This window comes from Pteronotus mesoamericanus, unplaced genomic scaffold (genome assembly GCF_021234165.1).
Source record: "Pteronotus mesoamericanus isolate MK-2021 breed Mesoamerican mustached bat unplaced genomic scaffold, CSHL_Meso_final contig_74, whole genome shotgun sequence".
Classification (NCBI taxonomy): Eukaryota; Metazoa; Chordata; class Mammalia; order Chiroptera; family Mormoopidae; genus Pteronotus; species Pteronotus mesoamericanus.
In genome coordinates this window covers 15,432,799-15,458,147 of record NW_026555247.1, presented here as the reverse complement: position 1 = coordinate 15,458,147, position 25,349 = coordinate 15,432,799, and the positions used below count along the sequence as shown (strand labels likewise).

At 34.9% G+C, this 25,349-nt stretch overlaps 1 protein-coding gene across 3 annotated transcripts in view; it reads left to right on the top strand.

Annotated features, from left to right (window-relative positions):
* Positions 1-25,349, top strand: part of NOL4 (nucleolar protein 4) — a 293,679-nt gene that overhangs the window by 55,351 nt on the left and 212,979 nt on the right. For all 3 annotated transcript variants that reach the window (XM_054583511.1, XM_054583510.1, XM_054583512.1), the window contains exon 2: positions 19,881-20,030. In XM_054583511.1, the coding sequence (XP_054439486.1) occupies positions 19,881-20,030 (150 nt within the window). The remainder of the gene's footprint in view (positions 1-19,880; positions 20,031-25,349) is intronic.

Sequence of the window (25,349 nt, the reverse complement as noted above, 5' to 3'; positions counted from 1 at the left end):
TTAGTTCCACAGAACACTGTCCTGAGCCAAATCTAATTATCAACAGAGATTTTTAAAGTTTTTTAAAAAGATTTTATTTATTCATATATTTACTTAGAAAGAGGAGAAGGGAGGAAGAAAGAGGGAGAGAAATATCGAACGTGGAGAGATACATTTATTGGTTGCCTCTCTCGAGCGCCCTGCAACTGGGGACCTGGCCCACAACCCAGGCATGTGCCCTGACTGGGGATCCAACCAGCAGCCTTTCAGTTTGCAGGCTGGCCCTCAATCCACTGAGCCACATCAGCCACAGCTAAAAACTTTTTAATTACAGAAAATACATGAAATTCCTACTTTTCATTTATAGGATATGAATAATATTAGTAGGAATACTCTCTTAATAAAATTAACTGCTTTTTGACAAATGAGTGGAATAACTATGTATTGGAATATTTGGGGATCTAATAAAGAAAGAATGGACTGTTCAGAAGCCTTTCCCTGGTCTCCCCTCCCCCAATTCTATATGTCAATCCAGTGCTAAAATCTCTTTTTTCTGGACTCTGTTCCTTCCATGTTTAAAATCAGGTTTTGGCTTGCAAAGAGGGTTATTTCAGCATGGTTCTGCCTTTGAACTGGGGTAGGGGAGTGTGTCCCCTAGAACACACTTAACTCAGGTTCAAGATTTAGTGCATGGATGCATCCCTACTGACTACAGACTTGAGTGCAGTGAGGAAGGGCTTTTCCTGATTAGAGCAGGTGGAGGCATCTGTGATCTTGAATTGCCAGCCACGCCCTGGCAAGCTCTGTGAACTGCTGTTGGTCACAACCCCTTACTTCTCAAATTTCTTGCCTGTTTAATGTGCATACAGCACAGCTTTCATTCTCTGAAAGTACCCTGGTAGCTTTTGCTACTGATAATCTTGAGTTTCCTTACATAGTTCTGCAATTTTGAATAGGCCAGCCTTTTCAACTGACTTTAAATACTACTTCTTTAGAAAATCCCAACAATGCAGGCTAACTATTTCTTCCAAAAGCTGATGGGTGAGATACTTAATAATTTGTGCCTTTTACACTTTCTGTGTCATGGGGTTTTCAAAGCTGCTAGGAGATTTTTATATTGTCCAAGCTGTAGATAAAGCTATAAATTTGAAACATGTTTGTTTTCAGTGTCCTAGTACTTGGTTGCAGCCTCTCCCAGATGTCACCAGGGTTTCTTGAACACGGAGTCTGATCCTTCCTTCCATTTGTCATCCCACTTCTAAGAACGACCCTCTTGATCAAACCTGTCATTTTCCTTGAAAATCTCCCCGCCTTCTCTTGGCACTTCTCTGATTCTTCAAAAGCTCTTTCTCAGTCTTTTGCTTTTTTTCTTTTCACTTTTTTATATTGTGTATTAGTTTTCTGCTTCATCCATTCTGCATATTTTTCTGGACCTTCTCATTCATATCCAGAGCTTCCTCTGTTCTGTTATTCTCATGTTTTTTAAATCACTTGTCATCTTGTTTAGACTTCCCTGAATGCTAGACCCCTATTTCTAACTACTTGGTGGACATTTCTACTTGTTTTTCCTGTAGGCTTCTAAGCCAGTCCCTGACTGAACTATGTTTCTCTCCAAACTTGCTTTTCTTACTATATTTCATTTCTCAGTTAATGACCTTAATATCCCCCCAGTTAGCCAAGATTAGAAATATGAAGTCATTTATTGCTTCTTACATTCATCTAGTCAGATTTCTTATTGGTATCTAGCATGTGCCAGGCCAGCGCTGTCATGAAGCTTAATTCTAGTGGGAAAGACAGATTAAGACAGTTATAGCTAAGTAATAAAATTATAGCTTTTTAGAAAGTCTACTACACAAGTAACTGGGTGCTGTGTGATAAAGAAAAGTTTTATGTGTTGAGTTTGAGATGAACAATGGGAAGAAAACAAAGCTTTAAGTTGCTGGAGAAAGAACGGTTCAGGCAGAGAGAGTAGTAGTCACAAAACTCTGATGATGGAGAAGGGCTTTTTGTGTTCAATGAAATGACATGAAAGTTAAAGTGCGTAGTGAGAAGGGACAAGTAGGGTGCAGTGAGGGTAGAAAAAGAGACAGTGGACAGATTTTGTAGGACTTGTCAGCCCGGAGAAGGAGTATGGATTTTATTGTAAGTGCAGTAGGAAGCCACTTCATACTTTTAGGAAGACTGGCATGAAGTGTTTCATAATTTAAAAAGATAGGTCTGGTTGTTGGGTGGAGAATGAATGAGGGGGAGTTACAGTTGAGAGGTAGAGAGGAGATTAAAAACTGTAGAAGTGTTATAGTCGAAGATTAGTTATAACAGGGGTGGGGAAGTGGAGAGGGAGATGAGTAATCAGACGTGAGGTATTTGCAGTGGTCTTTATCACTGAGACTGGATCTCAGTCTCAGTTCTGTTCTTATAGTGAATCATGCCATATAAGGCTTTCCACATCCAGGTCCTTGCTACTAAATCCTAATTATTATGATTCTTATTCTTTTATCTTTTATCACCTTAACTCCCAGTGATAGTTACATGATGGCTGCAAGGAAAATGTAGAGAATAACAGATGAAAGAGTGCCAAGACTCTTGGCACTACAGTCAAGCTGTCTTGGTTTATGTCTAAGCTCCATGACTTACTAGCTGTGTCATTTTGGGACAATTGCTTAACCTTTCTGCTATAAAATAGAAATAATAACAATAGTACTTATTTTCTAAACTTTACAAGTATTAAATAATGCCTATAATACACAGTGCATGTGTCAGGTGACGGTGTTGATACTGATGATTATAATAAAGGTCTTGAGATCTCACTCTGATATGTAGGCACTTGGAGAAAGTTCTGCAGCCTTTACTTCTAAGTAAGTCTAAGAATGAGAAGAGGAAGGACATTATGATTAACCTTGAGGGTAGGTGGAAATCAGAATCGTTTTGACAAACAGGCATCTTCTGGTTTCTACTCCTCAAATATCCCTTCTCGGGAAAATTCTCTTTGAGGAAAGAATGTTCTGTTCCTTGCTGATTTTTTAAAACTTTCTTTAAGCCTACATTTTTGTCATTTTAGTGTTGTTGTTGGTTTTTTTTTTTTTTTTTTGAGTGCTCTGAAAGAAAATGAATATGGAGATGTGAATTGTGGCAAAAATTATAGAGTACCTTTAAGTTGGGAAAAATTCGGCCTTGCTTCTACTTGATGATCTTTTTTATGCCTTGCTAATACTAGAGTAAACACTCCTCAGTAATTCAAAACTTACATTTTCGGTAGGTTCTCATCTCCCAACATTGACCGCCTGTTTTAGCAAATAATTGCTGTCCTTTTTAAATGCTAAACCTATTTTCCAGTCCTTTTTTCTTATATCTTTGCCCATGTCCTCTGTTTCTTGCAGATCTGACTAGTAAATGATGCACAGGCTTCTGCTTGTCCTTTGTATTCATTGTTTCCTTCCTTATAGAAATAGAACCCCCTGCATTTCACCTGGATACTTGACTGTACAGGACCACTTTACTGACTACATATCTAGCTTTCCTTGCCTCTCTCTAGGTGTGGTCCTGTGGTTAAGGTTGGACCAAAGCCGCATAAGCAAGCCTGATGAATGTAACTTATTTCCTTTACATTCTCTTTCACTTTTACTTCTGGCTAGAAAAATAGTGAAGTCTGGGGCATCCTTGGCAGTCATGTATTTCTGACAGCAGAGCTGCCGTACTGGCTCCAGCCCACTGGACTGTTAGATGAATGAGAAATACATTTCTGTCTTTTAAAGATACAGTATCTTGAGGTCTCTTTCTTATGATATAGTCTTTGTCCTAAAACAGTATATTATAAGCATTGTGATCCATGTGTACCTTTCTGTATTTAGTGAGGCTAATCTTGCAAGATTTCTAGGTTCCAGATTTTTAGGTTCCTACTGAAACGATCTCCATGCTGGGGATGGTCATTACTTTATCTCTTCCAGCGCTTTCTGTTTCTTATATATGTGATCATAGGGAATGTATTAATTTATCTGAGCCTCAGCTTTCCTACCTGTGAAATGGGAATAATAGATAATTAATATAAAGATTAAAAGATATAATACATGTAATGTTTAGCACAGTCTGGGGTACACACTAAGCACTCGATGGATATAAGCTTATTTTCACACAACAGTTTTAATGTACATTCATGAATTAATCAAGCCTAACATACAAGATCAATGTATTGATATGTTGGAGGAAGATATCCAATTAAAAGGCATTCAAAAGGACTAACTCACTTTGTTTTATGACTCCAGATCTTCTAGAAATTTGTGATTATTTCATAAATATTGGGAATAGTGCAATATGAGCATACATATACTATACAACCAGACAATTCTTCAGTTAATTACATATCCAAAAGAAATGAGTACATGTGTATACCAACAATATGAACCAACTGTTCACAGCACCATTATTTTTAATAGATAAATGGAAACAACTCAGTGGTTTCCTAGGCATAGGAGCAAAGCTAACTCTTAATTTTGGCATATTTCTTTTAATAGTCTTATGCTTCTCTTTCTTCTGAAATATTGGAGTAATAATTCTTGACTGTTGATTCCTTAAGACTATGGTCTTTTGATTAAAAAGTGCTTTAAGAAAAATTGCTAAGAAGTCCTTTACACATTACACATAAATTATACTTCTGATTTTAGCATTTTCTTTTTAGAATCATGTAGCAATTTTCTTATAGCTAAAATACTGCCTTTGAGCTCCTTTAATGAGAGTGGTAAATGCTTTTGGGTTTTGTCTGTCTGAAAATTCTCTCATTCTGGAATGATAATGTACCTGACTATTCAATTCTATATTAATATGTATTTTCCCTTAAAGTCATGAATCTATTCTACTATTTTCTGACTTTGTGACTTAAGAGTCAGAACTTCCCAATGGTCACAAAGTCAGAAAATAGTAGAATAGTAGAAACAGTTGGTCATTAAGGGTGATCTGTCTTATCTTTCTGGCTGCTTGTTAATATGGTCAGTTTGTGGTTATCTGCAGTTTTATGATGATGTATTTAAGAGTGGATTTTTAAAAACAAAACTATGTATGTAATCATCTTATATTTTCAATCTGAGGACTAATAGCTCTATCAGTTTTCCTCCATTGTTTGCCCAAAAGATGTTTTTCCCCCCAACCAAGAGACAAATGAAAGTAAGACAAGTCACCTTGTCATTTCTATTTACAAAAAGGCAGAACTTTTTTCTACCCATCCTTTCACTACATGTGTTGACCTTTTTTTTTTTTTTTTTTGAGGGCCTTTTTTTTTGTTTGTTTTTACATTAAATAGCATTTGTATTTCCAGTACCACCACCAGTTTACCTGCATGTGAAACATGCTTCCATATGACAATGTAAACTTCACAGGAAGCCATTTTTACACTCATTAGAGCAGAATTTTCCATTTTCTTTAAATGGCAATATAATTTTGGGCTGAGATTGGTGAACACACAGATACACCAGTAATAACAGTACCATTTAGTTTCACAGTGCTTTTCTTAACATGAAGTTTATTTTAAGTGGTTTTGCAAAGCGTTTCACATTAAATGTAAGTTTCTAAGTGACTTCCTTTCGAGTCGTCTTGTTCAGATATTTTCCACCCTCTTGTCTTTGTATGTTTAGCTTGTGTGTGTTGTTTGATTAGAATACAAAATAGGAGATTGGCCTGTTTTATCTGTTTTTTGAATCCTCTAATGTTAGAAAGAAAATTTCCCTCATGAAGTGTTGAAGACTTCACGGCACGCACAGAACTTATGGCAAGTCCACGTCCAGGAGGCTGACAAGCCCATCACCAAACAAAGACGTTGCCAGCAGGCCACATTTGCAGAAAGAAAGAAAAAAAATAGGGAGGGGTGGGGGAAGTGGGTATCCTATGGAATGAAAACACAAATGCACCATCCAGAATCTGTACTTATAAACTGATAGAAAATATAAACATTATCACATTTGGAACCAAATCAAAATACTAGGAAGAGCTAAACTGAAGCTCCCATTTTTATGTGGAGGTTTCTGTTTCAAGTCTTGGGGCCCATTGATGACATGACCCTAGAAAATTTGCCTCATTGTCAGAGCTTTGCATTTTAAACTGTGCTTGCTATTAATCCTTTAAAATTATTTTGTGATGGAATTTTTTTTGCTTTTTAAAATGAATATCAATAGAATTGAATGTTTTACATCCTTGGCTGAATTTTATTTTTCAATATGAATTATTAAAAAAGACACAGGAAGAAACATTTTTAGAAATACATTCAATTAAAAAGAGATATAATAAATTATTATATTTTAATTTTCTATGAGTTTTCAATTGATTCTTTTTTAGTTGACTAAGGTTACTTTACGGAAATGTTGTGAGATGGTTTTGGTCCACTTGAATAACTTTCCACTGTGGTCACACAGGAAAATAAGGCTCTTTCTCTCAGAAGGAGTAAATGGCCTTTTACTGCCCTGCCCCTTTAAGTAGACTTTATTTTTTAGATCAATTTTAGGTTCATGAAAGTTTTGAGCAAAAACTACAGGGACTTCTTATATACCCCCTGCCTCTATTCATGCATAGTCTCCCCTGTTATCAACAACATCGCTTACCAGAGTGGTACATTTGCTATAATTTTTTAACCTACCTCAAAGCACCACTACCATTTAAAGTCCATCGTTTACATTAGGATTCACTCTTGGTGTTGCACATTTTATGGGCTTTGATAATATGTGATGACGTATTCACCATTTCAATATCATGAAGAATAGTTTCTTTACCTAAAAATCCTCTGTGCTTCATTTATGTACCCCTTCCTGCCTTCTAACTCCTGGCAACGATGGACCCTTTTACTGTCTCCATAGTTTTTTATTTTCAGAATGTTATTTCATTGGAATCATGCAGTATGTGTGGCCCTTTCAAAGTGGCTTGTTTTACTAAATGATATGCATTTAAGGTTTTTCCATGTCTTTTCATGGTTTCATAGCTCATTCATTTTAGCACTGTGTATACCACAATTTATTATCTATTCACCTAACTAAGGATATTTTGGTTGCTTCCAAGTTTTGGCAACTATGAATAAAACTGCTATAAATATCTGTGTGCAGGTTTTTGTGTGGATATAAGTTTTCAGCTTCTTTGGGTACATACCAAGAGCACAATAACTGGATCATATGGTAAGAATATGTTGAGTTTTATAAGAAACTGCCAAATTGTCTGCCAAAGTGCTTATGCCATTTTGCATTTCCACCATCAATGAATGACTGTTCTTGTTGATCCACATTCTTGCCAGCATTTGATATTGTCAGTGCCCTGGATTTTGGCCATTCTAATAAGTGTGTGGTGGTATTTCATTGTTTTAATTTGCATTTTCCTGATGACATATTTTGTAAAACATCTTTTCACATGCTTGATTTCCATTTGTATGCCTTCTTCAATGAGCTATCTGTTCACATCCTTTGCCCACTTTTAAATCAGAGTTTTAATTTCTTATTGTTGAAATGTTAAGGCTTCTTTGTATATTTTGGAGAACAATCTTTTATCAGATATATCTTTTGCAAATATGTTTCTCATCATCTGTTACTTATCTTTTGAATCTCTTGATGGTATCTTTCACAGAGCAGAAATTTTTAATTATAATGAAGTCCAGCCTATCAATAATTTTTTTTTCATCTGTAGTACCATTGATATTGTACAAAAAAATCATTGTCATGTGCAAGCTTATCTAGATATTTTTCCTATATTCTAGGAGTTTTTATAGTTTGGAGTTGTACATTTAGGACTGTGATCCATTTTGAATTAATCTTTAGGAAAAGTGTAAGGTCTGTGTCTAAATTCTTTTTTGTGTGTGTTTGCATGTAGATGTCCTTTTATTCCAGCACCATTTGTTGGAAAGATTATCTTTTTCTATTGTTTTGCCTTTGTTCCTTTGTTAAAGATCAGTTGACTATATTGATGTCGGTCTATTTATGTACTTTATATTCTTCATTGATCTATTTATCTGTCCTTTTACCAATATGATACTGTTTTGATTACAGTAGCTTGATAGTAAGTCTTGAAGTTGGATAGTGTCAGTCCTTTGACTTTGTTCTTCTCCTTTAATATTGTGTTGGCTCTTCTGGGTACTTCTTACTTTTTTCCTACATTTTTTAGGGAAATTTACCCAGAACTCTGTCTCTTTATGTAAAAGGCTTAGTAAGATATTTGAAGGATACACATTATCAATAATAAAGTAACAACTAATCTTTGTTGAATGCTTATTAGATTCCATGCAAAATTCAAATAATCCTCAAATCAAGGCAAAGAGATGTCCTATAATTATCTTCCTATATCCCATGAGAAAAACCAAGACTCAGAGAAATGTAGGTGAATTGTCCAAGGAAACTTAAGAAGTAAATGAGGGAATATGGTAGTTACTTCAAAGAGACATAATGTGCTATCACTTCCCAATACCTATAAGCATGATCCAACTACTTGACAAGGAGTGTCTACAAATTATCCAGGTTATAGGGACACAAATTATATTCTAATTGGATATTTACTGATAAAGTACTTTATACCAATAACTATGCTAGGTATTAAAATTTCACAATAATTATCACTTCACTAAGCATCTTCTCTTGGTGAGCTCATTGTGCAGAGTAAATATCTTATAATGAAGAGAAAATTTAAAATACAATCTAGTAGCTTTTTTCACAATAGTGCTAAACTGGAATCAACGTAGATGCCCAGTAACAGGAAAATAGACAAGTTGTGGCTTAGTCATGCAATGAGATATTATTCATAAATGAAAGAATGAAATATTGATGTACACAAAAACACAAATAAATCTCTAAGTTATTATGCTAAATGAAAAAAAGTGAGACACAAAGAAGAATACCAGTGCATACTCTACAATTCCACTAAATAAACATTTGGAATATGCAAATGCTAACCTGGCTATTGAAATCATCAGTCATTGCTTTGAAGAAGTTAACTAAGAAGTATGAAAGAATTTTCTGGGGTGATGGAATTGTTGTTTGATACATTTACTAAAACTGGCTGAACAGTATACTTAAGATCTGAACATTTCACTGTACCTAAATTATAAAAAACAAAATATCATATTAAATGCTAAAGACAGGAATGAGCAAAGGGTGGTAGAACACAGGGAAGTAAGCAAGTAACTCAGGAGTCAGGGAAAGCTTCACAGAATACTGGACACGTGAGATAGGTTTTGAAGGGGGAGCAGAAATTCAGTTGAAAGATATTCTAGGGAAATAGTAGAGAACATTCATTTATTAATTTACTCAAAAGTTATAGCCCATTTATTTTCTGCTTAGTACAACTCTAGGTCCTTGTGATGTAGCAGTGAAAAATACAAATACAGATTTTGCCTGCAAAAAGCTTAGATTCTAATGGGGAAGTCATAAATCATAAATTTTATTGAATTTTCAGGGAAAGTTGAGTTCACTGTGATTAAAAAGTGTTGGAAAGGCTAGAGATAAGGTGGGTGGTGGCAAGTAAATTGGAACCAGATTAATAAGATTTAAACACATAATTAAATCAAGGACTTAAAATTTTATCTCATACACATGGGATTCTAGTAGAAATTTATAAATCCTAAATTGATATAATTATAATTTTTATTTTTATTTTTAAATTACAGTTGACATTTAATATTATATCAATTTCAGATACAGTTATAATTTTTAAGGAAGATTACTTTGACTATTTGAGGGAAGATAAGACCTGGGAGAAATTAATGGAAAAGAGGTAAAGAGAAAGCTATTCCGATAGTCTAAGCCAGCATTGGCAAAAACTCAGTATATGTGCCACCTCATGTTTTTTGAGTCCATAGTAGGCAATGCTAATCATAAAAGTCCTCTTCCACACCAAGTCAAAGCGAGGTTTTACATAGAACGCACACAGTATCAAAAACAGATTTGGCCCGTATAATGAAACCCATTTCTAATTTCTGTGAGGCTCCAAATGTCATTTCCTGGGTTAGTAAATCAGGAGCCCAGCAGAAGAAGGGAGGAGCCACTGGGTTGGAGAGCTAGTGCATACATCGAATTATTTGACTACTGGATAAGAGAATAATTTGGACTTTTAGACTGTGAATCTAGGTGACAATAACATTAACAATAACCATGATGATAATAGCAATAACAATAAATCATAGTAGAAAATACACTTGGATTCTTGGGGAAATGTGATAACAAACTTTTGACAAAGATCTCACTTCCAATCTCATTAGTCAAACTTTACTGTAGTTCTTCTGACCATTTAGATGTAAAGAACCTTTATTTCTAGACTTTAATTCTTTTCCTTTTAAGAAAGTCAAAATTTTTTACTTTGTGGTCAAATGTACATAACTCAGTTTCTAACCTCAGAGTTTTCCTAAAATTTTTCCCCCCTGAAGTTATGACTCTCAAGATTGGCTTCTTAGCTGTAAAGGCTTTAAATTATTTGTTTTTATCTTATTAGCATCTTCTTCAAATATACTCATGTCTTACAGGCCATTGGCCATGAACATCATATGTCTTTTGACTTACTAATTTTGTTATCATTAAGTTTTCAATGAACATTAACATCTCTAAAACTCATTTCTATCTGCCTGACTCTGGTTCTTGGTACCAAAGGTGTAAGAGGGCTTCACCGCTCATTCTTTCAGGTAATAATTGTGCCTGTTCGTCAAGGAGAAATGCAAGAAGACACAGTTGCATGGCTCTATCACAGTTCCACAGTGATAACCAAAAGAGATAGGTCAAATGATTAAATCTTCAGATAGACCCTAAATTTATATAAAATCAGTTTTCAAGGAGAGGAATTTAATTTTTACCTTTTTGTTTGCTAAATAAACTGTTAATAGATGCTAATGAAATGAAATAATGAAAAAGCAGGGAAATAAGCAGCCTAAATAATACGTGGTTAATTAGTACCTTGAAATTGAAAGCTATTTGTACATCAAGGGTAGCAACAGCATGTGTCAAGGAAGTGGTGAAAAGTCACTCCTGTCAGACAATATCTGACAAGTAAAGCTCATTCTGTCTGTGTCTGAACATATGGCAAAGCAGTGTTTTCCCAGACTTCTTTGTGCTAGAAGACACTGGCCTCCTAGTAACTTCTTTTGTATGTGATGAAGAGAGAATGACTATTCTCTGTGGAATTAAATTTTCTCTATTTTTGCAAATGAATTGCTGATACAAAATCAATATATTTTTATAGGTTTGCCTCTCAAAAACCTTTTCTGTAGGTTGAAGTATTATTTTGGGATAAAATACTTCATTTTCCTCTTTATACTACTTTTACTTTGCTCTAATTTTTTCTTTTCCTAGAAATAGTATTTGTTTAAAATTCTACAAGTTATTTGTGTTGTTTTCCTTTTTATTTTATTTTAATTTAATTTAACTTAATTTTATGATTTATAAGAAATCCTCACCTGAGGATATTTTTATAGATTTTTAGAGACAGAGCAGGAGAGAGGAAAGGAGGGAAGGAGGAAGTGGGGAGACAGAGAAAAGAGAAACATGGATCAGTTGCTTCCCATATGTACTGCAACCAGGACTCGAACCTGTAACCTTTTGGTGTATGGGACAATGCTCCAACCAACTGAGCCGCCTGGGCAAGGTTGTGTTTTTCCTTTTTAAAAAATGTAGTCAGTAACTGAAACACTTTAAAAGATGATAAAGAATTCTGCAGATAAAAGTTCTTAATTTCTTTTTTGTTGATAAAGAGAATTTTAATTTTATATTTATTTATATATTTTATATATATATATATATATATATATATATATATAATGGAAGATTTTTTTTAGCTCAAGATTTTTAATAAATTATTTGCTTTACCAGATGTTTTCTTGTTGGTTGGTTGTTTGTAAATATATGCGTCAACTGAAGACCTGATGGCCAAATGGCAGGATCTGCCACTAAGGCTAATAAGATATAGTTCAGGGCAGCAGATGACTACTTTGAAAATTAGCACATTCTGTTTGAATAAGGGTGAAAATGTATATTTTTATGTGTCTTTCGTCTTCATAAGAGTATCTGCTTGCGCTCTGGAGCCCTGTGTTTGTATCATAGCACAATCTAGTAATTTGAGAAAGTTACTCTTATGAGTAAGGACCCCCCAAATCCTGCAATTATCTTCTGGAGGGCGAGCCCTTGTAGTACATCCTTCCCCTGCTGAGTGAGTGTTCTAGGAACCCATCTATAATAGTGTACCGGCTGGCGTCGTTGTGAGAGGCTGCGTTTGGCTTCAGTGAATTTTTTTGAAGACTGTTTCAAGACATTTGCCCATTTCATGGTGGGTGATTTACAAGCACATCTGCCCAAACTGCACTACTAAGTGTTCAGCAATTTTTGACCAAACAGGAATTAACCCTGTGCCCCACCCTCCCTATTCACCAGATCTCAGGCCATGCAACATTTTTTGTTTTCCTGGATGAAAGCAGTCCTCAAAGAGAAATGTCTGGTCGATGTGGAAAAGGCGAAACAAAAAAATAGCAGACACACTAAAAGGCATCAATATTGAGGAGTTCAAAAACTGTTTTGAGCAGTGGGAAAAACATCTTGATAAGTGTATGCATCAAATGGAGAGTACTTTGAAGGTGACTGAAGTTTAAACATGTAAGAATAAATACACAATTTTTAATAACTAAATTCCATTTTGGGGGGATCCCCCTTCGTATTCCTTGTGCCCAGCTTCTGTGTGTAAACTGGGAATAGTAACAGCGTCTGACCCCAAAGAATGTGTGAACAGGTGAAGGACCACGCCTTCAGCAGGTGTCGCTACAGCAGGGCCTTCCTGCCCATGGTGCAGGTGCAGGCTCAATGCGCTGAGACTGTGGCCGCTGCTCATTTCCTCCTCCCTCACCCCTGTGGCTGCTGCTCCATCTAACAACTTCTCCCTTTCATTTTACTCCTTACTTTCCTTCATTTTTTAAGGGGGGAGGTCCTTATTCACTTCTCTGCCTCCTTTTATAAGTTTTTATTGATTTCTTTAACTTACCCTCACCTTTAAATAGTCACCAACAAAGGCCAAATTTTACCTTCACAAATTTTCTATCTACTATACCTTCCTCCATCTATTTTTTCTCCAGTGATCTTTCTTTATTTTTAGTTGAATTTATTGGAGTGATACTAATTAACAAAATTATGCAGGTTTCAGGTGCACAATTCCGCAACACATCATATGTACACACTGCTGTGTGTTCACCACCCCAAGTCAAGTCTCCATCGATCATTATTTATCCCCCCAAACCCTCCTCCAACTCTTCCCAACTTCTCCCTCAGACAATCACCACATTGTTGTCCATGCCCATGAGTTTTTTCTCTCTTTTTTCCTTAGTCCCTCCACTCCCCCACACCTAGTCTCTAAACTCCCACCCCGCAACAGCTGCCAGCCTGTACTCTATCTATGAGTCTGTCCCTATTTTGCTTGTGACTTCATTTGGTTCATTAGATTCCACCTATGAGTGAAATCATATGGAATGTATCTTTCTCTGACTGGCTTATTTCACTTAGCATAATGCTCTCCAGGTCCATCCATTCTGTTGCAAGGTTAAGATAGCCTTCTTTTTTATAGCCGAGTAGTATTCCATTGTGTAAATGTACCACAGATTTTTTATCTGCTCATCTACTGATGGAAATTTGGGTTGTTTCCAAATCTTGACTTTTGTAAATAATGCTGCAGTGAACATAGGGATGTTAATCCAACAGGTATGAGGTGATAGCTCATTTGGTTTTGATTTATGTTCCCCTGATGATTAGTGATGTTGAACATCTTTTCTTTTTCTTTTTTTAAAGATTTTATTTATTTACTTACTTATAAAGAGGGAAAGAAGGGAGAAAGAGAGGGAGAGAAACATCGATCAGTTGCCTCTTGGTTGTCCCCAAGTGGGAACCTGGCCTGCAACCCCCAGTCATGTGTCCTGACTAGGAATGGACCTAGTGACCTTTTGGTTCATAGGATGGTGCCCAACTTACTGAGCTATACCGGTCAGGGCAATGTTGAGCATCTTTTTCATGTGCCTATTGGCCATCTGTATGGGTCGGGGTTTTTTTTTAAGTTTATTCAGATCCTCCACCTATATTTTAATCAGATTTTTCTTTGTTATTGAATTGTATGGGTTCTTTCTGTATTTTGGATATTAACCCCTTGTTGGATATATGAACTTGCAAATATTGTCTTGCATTCAGTAGGTTGCCTTTTAGTTTTGTTGATGATTTCCTTCACTGTGCAGAAGATTTTTGGTTTGATATAATCCCATTTGTTTATTTTTTTCCTTCTGTTGCTCTTGCCTTTGGAGTAAGATCCATAAAAATATCACTGAAATTGATGTCAAGGATCTTACCACCTATGTTTTCTTCTAGAAGTTTTATAATTGCAGGCTTACATTCAAGTCTTTCATCCATTTTGAGTTCATTTTTGTGTGTGGTATAAGAATTTGGTCCAGTTTCATTCCCTTACATGTAGAAGTTCAGTGTTTTTTTTCATATTTATGTTCTCCAATACTAATATAGCTATTCTAGCTTGTGTATTTTCATTATTGTTCTTAATTGCATGATACATCATTTCCCTTCAACCTATTGGCATCTTTGAATCCAAATTTTGTCTCCTTTAAATAGCATATAATAGAATGCTATTTATAACCAACGTGATGATCTCTATTTTATGTTGGTTGATTAGCTCATTCATACTTAATATTATTATTGATATGATGAATGCACATTGGCAATTTTGCTTTATTATTTTCCCTATTCTTCCTTTATTGGCTTATTCTTAGGTATATTTTTCCTTGTAAAATATTCAATATTTTAGTGATCTTAAATTATTTTTTTATTTTTTTGTTTGCTCAGAATGTATTTCAGATATAAACTTACTCATCAGTAATCTAATATAGAAACTATACTTCTATAAATTTCTCTTTTCTCACTTTTTTATTTTATGACTGTTACACATATAAAATTTATATGTTACCAATCCAATAATATATTGTTTTAACTATTACCATATAAGCTTATGTCTTTCAAAGAGCTGAGAGAAGAGAGTAAAAGATTATATATTTATATATTTTAATGTTAGCCTTCTTAACTTTTTTTGTCCTCTTTCTTTCTACCTGCTGATTTGTTAGCCTCCTGTGTCAACTCCTTACTCCAAACTCTGATACAGCTTTATTTCTGCCTCTTTTGTGCTGTTATTGTCAAGTATATTACATTTCTGTATGTTATTATCCCAGTAATATAAGTATTTATATATCATTTTAGGGATTTCCTTTTTTTAAACCAGTCAATAAAGAACAAATAATTGCACTGTGTTTGGCTTATTAATTTACCTCAAATTACATTTACTGGAGTTCTTGGTTTTTGTTTGTTTTTTTAAGATTTTATTTATTTCATTTTTACAGAGAGGGAAAGGGAGCGAAAAAGAGAGGGAGAGAAACATCCATGCATGGTTGCCTTTCGCACACCCGCTACTGGAGATCTGACCTGCAACCCAGGCATGTGCCCTGACTGAGAATCAAACCTGTGACCCTTTGGTTTGCAGGCTGGTGCTCAGTTCATTGAGCCACACCAGTCAGGGCAGTTCTTGGTATTTTTATGTGGATTTGAATTACTGTCTGTTGTCACTTACCACTTATTTTCAGTCTGGAAAACTTCCTTTAGTATTTATTGTAAAGCATATCTACTAGCATTGAATTGTTGTTTTGTTTTGTTTTTTTTAACCTAGGGCAATCTTTAATTCACCTTAATTTTGAAAGTTAGTGTTTCTAGATATAAAATTCTTGTCTGACAGTATTTTTTTTTTACATTTAGCACTTTGCATATGTCATGCCACTACCATTTGGCCTTTATTTTTTTCTTTTTAGAAGTCATCATTAAGTCGTACTGGGATTACCTTATTTGTGATTAGTCATTTATCTCTTGCTGCTTTCAAGAATTTCTGATTGTCTTTGGCATTCAACATTTTCACTATAAAATGTCTATTTGTGAATTTCTTTGTGTTTATAGTATGTGTATTTCATTAAGCTCCAAGCTTGTTGAATATGTTTCTGTCAGTTCCTGCAGGGCCTGACAGAATTTCAAATCCACATAAAAATACCAAGAACTGTCCTGACTGGTATGGCTCAATGGACTGGGCACCAGCCTGCAAACCAAAGGGTCACAGGTTTGATTCTCAGTCAGGACACATGCCTGGGTTGCGGGTCAGATCTCCAGTAGGGGGTGTGCGAGAGGCAACCATGCATGGATGTTTCTCTCCCTCTCTTTTTCCCTCCCTTTCCCTCTCTTTAAAAATGAAATAAATAAAATCTTTAAAAAAACAAAAAACAAAAATGAAGAACTCCAGTAAACGTAATTTGAGGTAAATTACTCATTTTATTATCAAGAAAATTTGGCTCATCTACATTGTAAGTCCAACCCCTGAAGGAATTTTTGAGAGTGGATGTGAATTGAGCTTGAATCACAGGTGTGAGTAAGCAGGTCCACGTGACAGAAGGGGAATAGATGATTTTTCTTTCACAATATATGTGATTTCAATATCTCTATAAGCACTAAACTTATAACTTCTTGAAAGAATTTTGACTATTAACCAATGATTTTGCAGCATCTCCTGTATATGTGGTCTTATCACAACTTGTGTTTTCTGTACTCTGATACATACCTTCTGTAATTCGTTAAATAATGGCCAAAGATTGGAATTTGTAAATGTTACCCTGTTTGGAAAAAAAAGTGTCCTTATAATAGATATAATAAGAACTTTGATATAAGATTACCCTGGATAATCTGACTGGGACTTAAATGGCATCATATAACATGGGTCCGTATAAGAGAGAGATACACAGAGAAGAGAAACATTAGAGAAGAAGGTAATGTGATGTGACCTCCAGCCACGGAACACTGGTGACCACCAGAAGCTGGAGGAGGCAAAGAACGAATGTTCCCCAGAGCTTCCAGAGGGAATGCCACTCTACCAACAGCTTAATTTTGGATTTATGGTCTCCAGGACTATGAGAGAATACATTTATCTTGTTTTGTGGTAATTTGTTAGAGAAGCCACAGGGAATTAATATATAATTCTAGCAATATTTATGCTATATTTTCTGTACTAGACTGTAAACTCCACAAAGACTTGGATTACCTTTCCATTTATCTTGTAAAACAAGATACATTTATCTTGTTTTGTGGTCATTTGCTACAGAAGCCACAGGGAATTAATATATAACTCTAGCAATATTTGTGCTATATTTCCTGTACTAGACTGTAAACACAAAAACGTGGATTACCTTTACATTTATCTTGTTTTGTGGTCATTTGCTCCAGAAGCCACAGGGAATTAATAAATAACTCTAGCAATATTCGTGCTATATTTTCTGTACTAGGCTGTAAACGCCACAAAGACTTGGATTACCTGTCTCATACACCTTGATAATTTCAGCACTCAGCAGAGGGTCTGGCAGTACTTTGTTGCTGTGGAACACTTGTTGAAGGAATAACCACTGAGTCCTGTAAGACACAACTTTCCAGGCTGTTCACTGCCATGGCCCCTGCAGCTTCTCTGTATTCTGACTACATGTTGCTCTGGCATAATAAGCAGTGAGAGATTATTTATGTGGCCTCATACAGAAGAATGACAGAAGAGATGATAGGGGAGAAAAGTGGGAAAGATTGGAAACCTAGTAAGGATCCACATGTGTCATAATTTGTGGGGGAGCGCTTCACATTTAACAAAGATAAAATGCCTGACAATTTGGCCTATGTACAACTTCACATGTGCCAGGTCTGTCTGGGAAAAGTCCGGCCATTATTAAATATGATGAGAATGGTTTGTGTGACATCAGTGTAACCTGGTAGCCAAGGGGCGTGGACTGGAATGTGCATGCCTGGAACGCGCATAACAATTTCACTGCACTAGTCTGTGGGGGCGGTAGATGCTGCTGAGTGAGCATGTGTACTGTGCGGCTGTTGCATTCAACACGACTGAGCAAGTAGAGCAGTGAATCTGCATCAAATTTCGCATTAAGCTTGAACATTCCTCTGTGGAAACTATTCAGATGATTCAGAAGGCCGCAGCTGTGGGCAACAGGTGATTGGCAGCTTCATCATGACAATGTGCACACTCATGCATCACATCTCATGCAGTTTTTTGGTGAAACATAAAATCACCCAGGTGACTTAGTCTCCCTATAGCCCAGATTTGGTGCTCTGTGACTTTTGATTTTTCCGAAACCAAAATCACCTTTGAAAGGGAAGGGGATTTCAGGCTGTTGATGAGATTCAGGAAAATATGACAGGGCAGCTGATAGCAATTGGGAGAACTGTGTGAGGTCCCAAGGTGCCTACTTTGAAGGGGATTTAGGTGCCATCATCCTGTGTACAATGTTTCCTGTATCTTCTGTTCTCTTCAATAAATGTCTCCATTTTCCACAGTATATGGCTGGATACTTTCTGGCCAGGCCTCATCTAGTTATTTGAATATGCTGTTTTAGGCACTGCTATTTCTGAGGCCTATTGTAAATCAGGAAAAAAAAACAACCAACCACCCAAATAATAATAATAATCATACTAACAAAAAGTACCATGTAACTTGCTTTCAGTTCTACAGTGAGCCAAGTCTGCTGGGACTATTGTTCAAAGAGGTTCTTGCCATTTGACTCATTGACTGCATAATAATTTTGCAGAGGTTAATCACCCCTTTGTGCAGGAAAGTCATGTTGCAGCAATGTGAGATTACATTTTATTCTTATCTCATTCCAAACTTCTTTCTTATTCTTTTCTATCATCTATGGGAGCTGTTGGCTGTTTGCTGCATTTCCCTCTGCCATGGCTGTTGTCCTGCTTGAATGAATTACCACTCGTGTCACATTCTAATTCTTTCAAGAAGCTACTCCGGGCCCTGGCCAGTGTGGTTCAGTTGGTTGGAGCTTTGTCCCATGGCTGAAAGTCTGCCGCTTCGGTCCCTGGCCCAGGCACCTATGATTCTCCCGATTAGGGCAAGACGCATACGGGAGGCAACCAATTGATGATTCTCTCTTGCAGGGATGTCTCTCTCCCTCTCTTCCTGTTTCTCTAAAAAGTAATGAAAAAATGTCCTCGGGTGAGGGTAAGAATTAATTAATTAATTAATTTACAAAGAAGCTCTTTCAACAAGAGGTGATATCTTTGTTCTCCCAACTCCTATTTTGTTTATATTTTTATCATGGTCATCAAAATGATAAGTGTTCACTATATGCCAAATATTGGGATACATCCTTTACGTATATTATTTAATTCTTACAGTTCTGTTAAGTGGGCTCTATTATCTCTGTTTTCCAGTTCAGAAAACTGAAATTTAGAGAGGCTTAAGTGATTTGTATAAAATACACAACTTCTGATTAGAGGATTTAAAGTTCATACCTAGATAGGTATGAGCTCATATTTTTAACCTTTAACACATGCTGTTCCTTATTTTAATACTGATAGCATAATAATGCATCTTCTTTCCTAGATTATATAATATTTAAGGATAGAGATTCCATATTTTGTATTTTTCTAATAACTTTGTGTATGTAGGAACTCAGTAAATTTTAATTGGATGAGTGAATCAATATCTAGGATGAAATTATTATAATAAATTGTTACTGGGCCTTAAATACATATTAGAATAATTTAAGTTATACTGTTGGCTATAAAGAAGTCATGAAAACTTAAAAAGATAGCCTTTGTGGGTAAGCATGATTAGCGGTGTCAAATAACTTTTTTCATGTTTCTTAAAGTTCTCCATGTAAATAACATACAATATGATGAGGTATTTCTTCATGATTTAAAAAAATTTTCTATCTTTATGCTATAGTTCAGTTTATGAGAATGTTTTTGTTTAATCAACTTCATGTATTAACTTTGTGTTAAATGCACTTTTCCTTTTTTTACTAATTCTGTGGGGTTTTTTCTTTTTGATTTCATTTCCAGGATGGCGTAGGGGTAGATGAGAAGCTGTCCTTACGGCAGGTAGCTGTGGTTGAAGATTTCTTTGACATTATCTATTCGATGCACGTGGAAACAGGGCCAAATGGAGAACAAATTCGGAAACATGCCGGACAAAAGAGAACTTACAAAGCAGTAAGTTAAAAAGACATAACAAAGGCATGCATTTTGAAACTTGGTATTATGAATACTTATTAAAAATGGATTAAATAATTATAACTATTCTATCTTCAACATAAATGAGACCATATCATGGTCAAACCCAACATTTAACTTTGATTGAATTATTACTGATTCTATTTTGGCCATATGTTCACCAAGTATATAATTTAAACCTGTCTCTAGGGTTCTCATATTGTTTTCTTTTAAATATATATAATACGTGGTAGTCCCAGTCAAATGCCCACAAATGGGAAGATACATTTGTGTTATTATTCAGTGTATCATGCTATATCAATTATGGACTGGAACATACGAACTTTTGTACTACCACCGCAGTCGTAACATTCCTTCCCCTTCAAATCATATTAATATGTTTAAGTATTTCCTATTTAATACTTATGATCACATGAATAAGAAAACATTATGTAGTTTTTAAATGTCTCCTTATATAAATATATTTGTACCAAAGGGTATACATTTCTTAATTTTCCAGAATAGACTATTAAAAGATATATGTTTTTATAGATTAATGCCCTTGAAAATTTTTAAGTGGATATATATAATGTTTTTTCCATAAATTATATGAAAAGCAGATTTAATTCTTAGATATTAAAATATATTGTCAAAATGGAGTTATATATTATTTCTAAAGTGTCTAATTATACTTACAGTCTGATCTAGACACTTTAATCTAGCTTATTTAATTAAACAGTTTATGAAATCATCTTAACATAGATATTTCATCCTTTCTAGGAAAATTGAACAGTAAATTAATCTTTTTCAATATAAGCAAAATATACATCAGAAGTACTTTATCAACAATCAGAATAATATCTTTTTTTAGAATTCTTATTGAACTTTGCTTTTGGCTGCCTTTATATTAACTGTTTTCAGCTATATTGATACACAATATCAGTCTGGATCCATTTTTTTTTCAGATACAGAAAAATGTGTGAAATGCTCAAAGTTTCAAATACAGGTACATATGTTTGAAATTAGCTACTGAGCATAAGAAATAGCTTCTTTTCCATAACTATTTTTTGCTATATTTCCAGGGTCATATTGAATCTTTGTAGTTGCATAATAACCCCTAATACATGTTGTATTTATCTCTCCTTCTCTATGGTTTTGTTTCTTGGCTGTTTCCAAATTGCATGGTTTGTGGGCAGGCACTACTGTAAGTTTCCTTACATAATTCTGCCACATAAACTTTCTTTTGACTTACGTATCTCAGGAGACACTCTTATCATGACTAATGGCAATGATCTATCTTCTTTAGGATATTTTTATGTAGACTAATATTACTGAACATACTCATATCGCCTGTCTCCTAAGCCAGGGTTTTATCTCTGGATGGCAATAGGAAAATAATTGTATATTGATCTACTAATATCACTAACTATGTATTCTTATGATAGTTTATTTTCACAAAATAACTACCTGAACTTGATAGGACTCTGTAAGGTAGACATACATAAGTTTAACTGTATTAAATGAAAAACAAACAAGAAATGAGTGGCTTCATTGTCTGTACTAGTATGGCAGCCAAATCTGATTAGGTGTCAAAAGCAATTTAAAATAATTTAATCTTTCCAATGCGCAAGTTAGAGATTTTTAACTACAGAAACATGAGCCAATGAGATAGGCCCAAGTATATCGCTTTTTGTTTTCTTAACTGAAAGGTAGAGAATCTGATCCATTCCCATTTTGCATGCTAAACACTCCTAGTAAATTGGTAAACAATGTTTTTTACATATGTCATTTTGCATTAACATTATGAAGATGTTTTCTGCATTTTAGGATAGGGGTATTACTTTTAAAGTATAAGCAGCATCTGAAACATCATTCTCTCTTGAGAACATTCTATTTAGAGATCCTTCTCTTTCCAAAGTTTATTTTTATTTTCACATCTAGAGTGTTTTCATCTTTTCCTAATATCATGAAGGTTCTTTTTGGCTTAACCTTTTACCTTCTGGCATATCTAAATTGAGTCCTAATTAGAAAACATTTCCATTTTGTGGAGTAATAACTTATTATAGGAAAGAAAAACGCTGCAATGCTAGCAAAACTGCACTTGACTCTACAACAAACTTAAGTCTAATGTTAAAAATTAATATAAATGTTCAATTAATGAACATAAAACTAAGTGCAATTTGAGATGGAATAGCTTAGTGCTATTAGGTCCCTAGACTATTGGGTCAGAGTTTAGTTCTCAATACTAATACTGGAATTGGCTAGATGTTAGTAGAATTAGCTAGATACCTATTGCACTTATAATGGTTTTATTAGGTTTAAGATTTTTTTTCTACTTCTAACACATTAGCTCATAGCGCATGCATGATTATGATTATTGACCTTCTCTTTCTTCCTTTTGCTACATGGCCAAGAAACCATACTTATACAACTAATCATTAAAGCGTGTCATATTGTCTTAATAATATTATCAATAGATTTAGTGGTCATTTTATTTACTTTGCCTATTTTGCAAATCTTTCTATGTTTTCACTCTGCAGGAAATGGTGGTCCTTTAATATTGGATTAACTTTTGAATGCTATTTGTTTTTACCTATCTGCAGTATATCATTCCTTGAAATATCTAGGCATTATATAACTTAAATTTTATTGCAAACTGATCTGACTATATATAAAATTGGAGGGTATATGTTCTTTGAAAAAAATCCACATAAAATGACACATTTTAGGAATATGCAAAGGCTATCATAATCATTATTTTCAGTCATGTTGAATTCTAGTGCCTTAGGTCTTTTCTCTGTATTTGTCACTGTCTCCATATTAACTGTAATTGGTGCATTGAATGTGTTTTCTTCAATATACTTCACTACAGTAAACTCTTGATTATTTACATTAACAGAGTGGATCATTCAATTGTATATATTTGAATTTAAATTATTTCTTTGTACTGAAAATTGAATGCAGGTACTTACAATTTGGAGAGTCACTGAAAAATGAATGATGCAACATTATGAAAAAGCTAATGTGGGATGTTGTTTTGTCTTCCAGTCTTTAACTCTTTTCAGCTTCTGCCTGAACTCCACCTTTGGGGCATACATCACTTTTCTCTGCTGTCTTTTGTCACTTGTATTCTATCACAGGCTAAGCATAGGTGCTTTTCAGACTTTTTTTAAGTCAGGGCATCATTAAAGGATTAAGTTTTAAGGCTCTTTCTTGAAACAAACATGGAAAATTAGAGTAACTGGTGGAAATCCAGGAACTAAAAGGGAAAGAGTATTTTCAATAGAACAGTCTGCATATATATTTGTATATGTACACACCTACACAAGTTGCAGTGTGATACAGTGAACTTACATGTATTACTCACATATATAGTTGCCAATAATTACATTAGCTTAATTCAGAGTGGAGAGTACATGCTGTAACTAAAACAGGCTAGGAGCCAGACCCACTCAATGTCAGACTTCAAATCTAGCACTTCCTATCTGTGCTACGTTAGGCAATTATTTACTTTTTTTTTTCTCTTTCTATCTAGAGGGAGATAATAATATGCGTGGTATAGTAAAATAAATGAGTTAAGATGTGTGAAGTGCTTGGGATATGGTAAACTTTTGCATACTGTTATTTCTCCTTCTTTATCCAATGTATACACATGTTCCAGGTAGGAGGACAAACAGGACAGGTAACACAGGTCTATCACTGCCTTAATTATTTATAGATATAATTTCCTCTGCCTGCACCAGGCCACTGCGTTGGGAGATAGGAATGGTAATGACCTCTGCATTTTTTGATGTGCGTCCTGTAGATGTCACTGTCTCTCAAAGTCCACAGTGGAACTTTCATCCAAGGTTTGACGGGGCTGACAGAAAACTAGAAAGAAGGCCAGAGTTCCCATGTTTAGGAGCTCTCTTTGCTAGATTAAGTTTACGGGAATGTTAGTTATTTCATTTGCTTTTCACAGAGATTAATTCTGTTCAGCTAACTTTCCAAAAAATTTATAAACTGGTTTTATTTAAAGAACTTGTTTTTAATATTTATTGAATATATCTTTCTAGAGGCATACTATAAAAAAATAATATATCAAGCAGAATTTCTACTTTCCTGCTCTGGAAATTAAAAAGGCAAATCTTTATTCTATCAGATCAAGGACAATCAATCTTAAAATTTCAACTAGCATCATTTTTGTCCTTACTAAAAAAATAAATCCCTATTGGTTCAACATCTCTACTGCTCAATAGGATATTTTAATTTGCACTAGTTTCTGCTACCTTGCATTGTAAAATTTCCCAGAATTCTTGTCAACATTCAGTGAGACTAATGAGCAAAATTTGTAGCCATTTTGGTGAAAATAGCACTAAACTATAATCCAAGAGTTCCAAACCATTAATTTAACCTCTGTTTGGCTTGGGCCACAGTTTACTCACATATAAAGTGAGAGGGTTATATTTCAGTTTTCTTGACACTCTGGCATGTTCCCTCACTGGGAATTGAACCAGTGACCTTTCACTTGCAGGGAATGATGCCCAACCAACTGAGCCACACCAGTCAGGGTCAAGACACTGCCTTTTTAAAGCAGATGACATTGTTTACTTCACTTTATTATTTCAAACTAGAGTGGCTTAAATAAATAACTGTTCTGGATATCGAATAGAGATAAAAACTTACAATTATCCTAAATTTAAATGTTTTTATAGACATCCTTTGAGTTCCATGATACTATTATACAGTAAGCCAGTGATTTAGAAGTATATTTTATAACTAGTTAGTCTTGGAGAGTTTATGAGTATAAAACATTAATTAATTATAGGTATTTTATGATACTTTTGTGAGGTTCCTTTTGTGTGGTTGTTTTTCCTTTTTTAATGGCTAGAGTAGGTGTTAAAAATATCATATAATCCCTGATGGTAGGAGGCCATGCCTGTTTCTCATGTCACTGTGTAAGGACACCTTAGCAAAAGACCTGTCTTGTAATAGGTACCCAGTAAGTACTTTCTGAAGGAATAAATTCTCCTTGTCCCTGTGACGTCCTTGCCTTTTCTATACCAACTAAATAGTCTAAAGAAGTTACTGTAAGTAGAAATAATGAAATTAAATCAAAGCTGTAGCCCATGGCTGGAAAGGCTGCACTGTACAACTCATGTTTACACTGAACAGTGGATTTCTGCAATTTTGGAGGCTCTCAGTAAGGTAAAAAATTATTTAACACAAGTGCTTCCTGTTTGCTTTTCAGGGAAAACTTGGATGCTCCATTAAATAATGCTATCATCTTTGAGGCAGGTTATAAACACATTGCTTTTTCACACATTGGTTTATTTTTGT